This window comes from Triticum urartu, unplaced genomic scaffold (assembly GCF_003073215.2).
Source record: "Triticum urartu cultivar G1812 unplaced genomic scaffold, Tu2.1 TuUngrouped_contig_4238, whole genome shotgun sequence".
NCBI classification, from domain to species: Eukaryota; Viridiplantae; Streptophyta; class Magnoliopsida; order Poales; family Poaceae; genus Triticum; species Triticum urartu.
In genome coordinates, this window is record NW_024114810.1 from 5,368 (window position 1) to 8,348 (window position 2,981).

Consider the following 2,981-nt stretch of genomic DNA (forward strand, 5'->3'; position numbering starts at 1 on the left):
GAAGACATCCCGGTTATCATCGACAAGGTCAAGTCGGCTTCGATAGAGGAACGAAGACAACAACGCGTCAGCGGCTCTTTCTGACGGCAATAGTAGTCGTTTGGTGGTTTCAGAATTAACTTTTATTATGTTTGAGAGGGTTTGTACATGAACTTTTATAATATAAGAGCCGATCCTTTTTGCAAAAGAAAAATAACCGTGCAGGCCCAGAAGAACCTACTCCCTTCTTTCATCTATATAGGGCCTAATACGTTTTTCAGGACCGCCTTTAACTATTGATAAGATTAATAATATATGGGATGTATGATGTGAAAATTATATCATTGGAAGTTTCTTTCACGTACGAATTTGATGATATGCTTTGTGTAACTTGCATGTCATATATTATTGCACTAACACTTGTTAAAATTAGACTCGAAAAATGCATTAGGCCCTATATAGATGGAAGGAAGGAGTACAAATTATCATTCTTTCCTTGGTTTTTTCTGTAAGTTTTCTTAATAACGTGCCGACCCTGGGGATTGTTCCAAACAGAAGCCACGTGTGGCCTTAGTTACCGGTGATATGGACGAACACGCGGGCACTTTTCCTAAAAAAGAAAAGCTGGTTGCTGACCTGCAATTCCCATTTTACCCCTGGACAGAATCGATCCGATACACCACCAGCAGCTTTTGCCCCTTCGATCGTCTCTCCCGTGCGATACCCCGGCCCTGCCTCCGCCGCACTACGCGCGCGCGGCCCTCCCTCCGCGATCCCGACAGGCGGCGCCGGCGGGGAGCCGCGACGAAGTCCCTAGCTCCCGCCTCTCCGTCCGCCCCCACTCCGCCCGCCCCCTCCGTCGTCGTCGACCCTGCGTGCGCCGGTGAGCAGGTTCTTCTCCCCCAGTCTATCCCACCGGCACGGATTGGAGATCCGTCCAGACTTTGCTTGCTTAGATTTGTTCCGAGAGTTCTGCTCTTGTATTTCTATCCTGCGCGCGATCTAATCCAAAACCAGCCCCGTTCGCTGCGGATTTGCTTGCTAGGCGGTAGATTAGTTTTTTTTTGTACTCCACGGGACAACTGAATCAGTCCGTCACCTGAGCAAAATATGCAGATCACCACGAGACAACTCATTTGATAGTTCCACTTTTTTGTGTAGCTTTGATGACTGCGTCACAAGGATGAGATGGCGTCCCGTACAAAGCTATCTGGTATCCAGAGGCAGGCCTTGGCATTATACAGAGGGTTCCTTCGGACAGCACGGCTCAAGTCCCCAGAGGAGCGCCGCAGGATCGAGTCCGTTGTCTCCGCAGAGTTCCGTGAGAATGCCAGGAGTGTCGATCGCAGGAACTTTGTGTACATTGAGTATTTGATGAGAAGAGGGAAGCGGCAGCTCGATCAGCTCAAGAATCCTGATATCACTGGACTTTCTACACTTGAAATAAATAAGGTATATATAATCTTGAAAAAAGGCCTAAATTTCTCTCCCACTAATACTGATATCAAAGTACAACAAGTAAGGATGTTACATGAAAACATAGGATTTTCCCAAATGCTGGCAGCTGTTTGCTATGCTTATAGTTGTTTGCATATGAATAGTTGTTTACTCCATAGAAGTGTTCTAGTCAAGTGAATAGTTACACCTTGCCTTGGTAATTTGTAGGAGATGCTTAAAGTTAAGTGTAGTTGCTCCAGAACATTTCCTGGACTGATCGGTTGTTTTGTGTATTCCGAGATCCAATGCTCGTATCATTTACACATCACAGTTACAGTTTTACCACATGTTTCTCTTTGTTTGTATAAAGGTAATTAGTGCAAGATCGAACCATCTGCCTCTATTTGCTAACATCTCAAGTATCATAATCTGGTGACGTATATTCTAGTTTTTAAGGTAGCAACAATATGTTGCTCTTATACAAACTTCTCCTAAAAGGCTAAAACTCGAGATAATCCTCACATTCTGGCATTGATTTTGGAATTTTGCAGGCCTCTTCTATTCCAGAACAACGTGTCGAGCATGATCTTGGTGTTTCTACTGGGAGACAGTAAAACAAGAAGAGCTTGCTTTTAATGGTGTCCAACATAAAAATGGCCGCATACGAAAGCTCTTTATGATGTAACTTCTCTGGAGCACCTTCATTTTCTGATAGGAATCTCTAGATGAGTTTCGTAGCATCTTATTGCCCTCTGGATATTAGAAGTGTGGTTCATATATGAATTCTTTTGGTCACCAAGATCAATTGGACCAGAGTTTACTGTGAAAGAGCATTTACATTGGAGCTCTATACTGTCTAAACGACTAAACCATGTGGTTTAAACTCAGCAATGGTGTTACTTTTTATGCAATGTAATTCACCCCTATCATTTATTTAGACTTATGTGCTCAATTGAGTTAACTCAGAAAAAAAGATGATGTGACCTAGTGATGGAATTTATGTTATACTGAAAACTGAATTGTATTGCTCAATGTTATGTCTTAGTGCATGATTTCACTTTCGTTGTTCTCCACCAGCAGTGTAAACTCTGCAATATATATTTTTTGCTATAAGGTCCTGCTTGAAAAAGCAATGAGTTTATCGTCTAGGTCAGTTTAAATAGTTCTTCTGAATTCATATGTGGGCCAGATCAAGCAATGTCGCAAAGCATGGAAGATGGTTCTAACTGCTAGTGGTGGAATCATCATCACCAGTCAGTGGCGGAGGCAGAATAAGTGGATTAAGAAATAATCGAGGCAACAAGCAAGAACCAGATACAAAACTAACATGGATGAACAATTTTAACGGCGCTGGGGTGGAAGATCGCAGTGAAGATGAGACCAGGTTCTGCTATTTCCATCAACATTCGTGCGCCAACTTTCAGTCCGTAATACTTGAGAAAGTTTATCCAAGTTTGGCCATAAAAAGCAGCAATCTTCTTGGTTAATGAACCCAACTCGGAACTTATATCTGCTACCTCTTGAGCATGCATTGGTTTATCCTTGAAGAGGAAAGGGGGATGCAG

The 2,981-nt window shown here is 43.0% G+C and overlaps 1 protein-coding gene across 2 annotated transcripts; it reads left to right on the forward strand.

The window, feature by feature from the left end:
- The first annotated feature begins 638 nt into the window (after positions 1 to 638).
- On the forward strand, positions 639 to 2,353 carry LOC125527537 (succinate dehydrogenase assembly factor 1, mitochondrial). 2 transcript variants are annotated; one of them, XM_048692046.1, is made up of 3 exons: positions 639 to 862; positions 1,141 to 1,431; positions 1,968 to 2,353. In XM_048692046.1, exons 2-3 carry the CDS (start codon positions 1,168 to 1,170, stop codon positions 2,028 to 2,030), a joined length of 327 nt encoding a protein of 108 aa, XP_048548003.1. In that variant the 5' UTR covers positions 639 to 862; positions 1,141 to 1,167; the 3' UTR covers positions 2,031 to 2,353. The 2 variants fall into 2 exon arrangements, with proteins under 2 accessions (XP_048548003.1, XP_048548004.1); XM_048692047.1 differs by having other exon boundaries at positions 651 to 870.
- Positions 2,354 to 2,981: the final 628 nt, after the last annotated feature.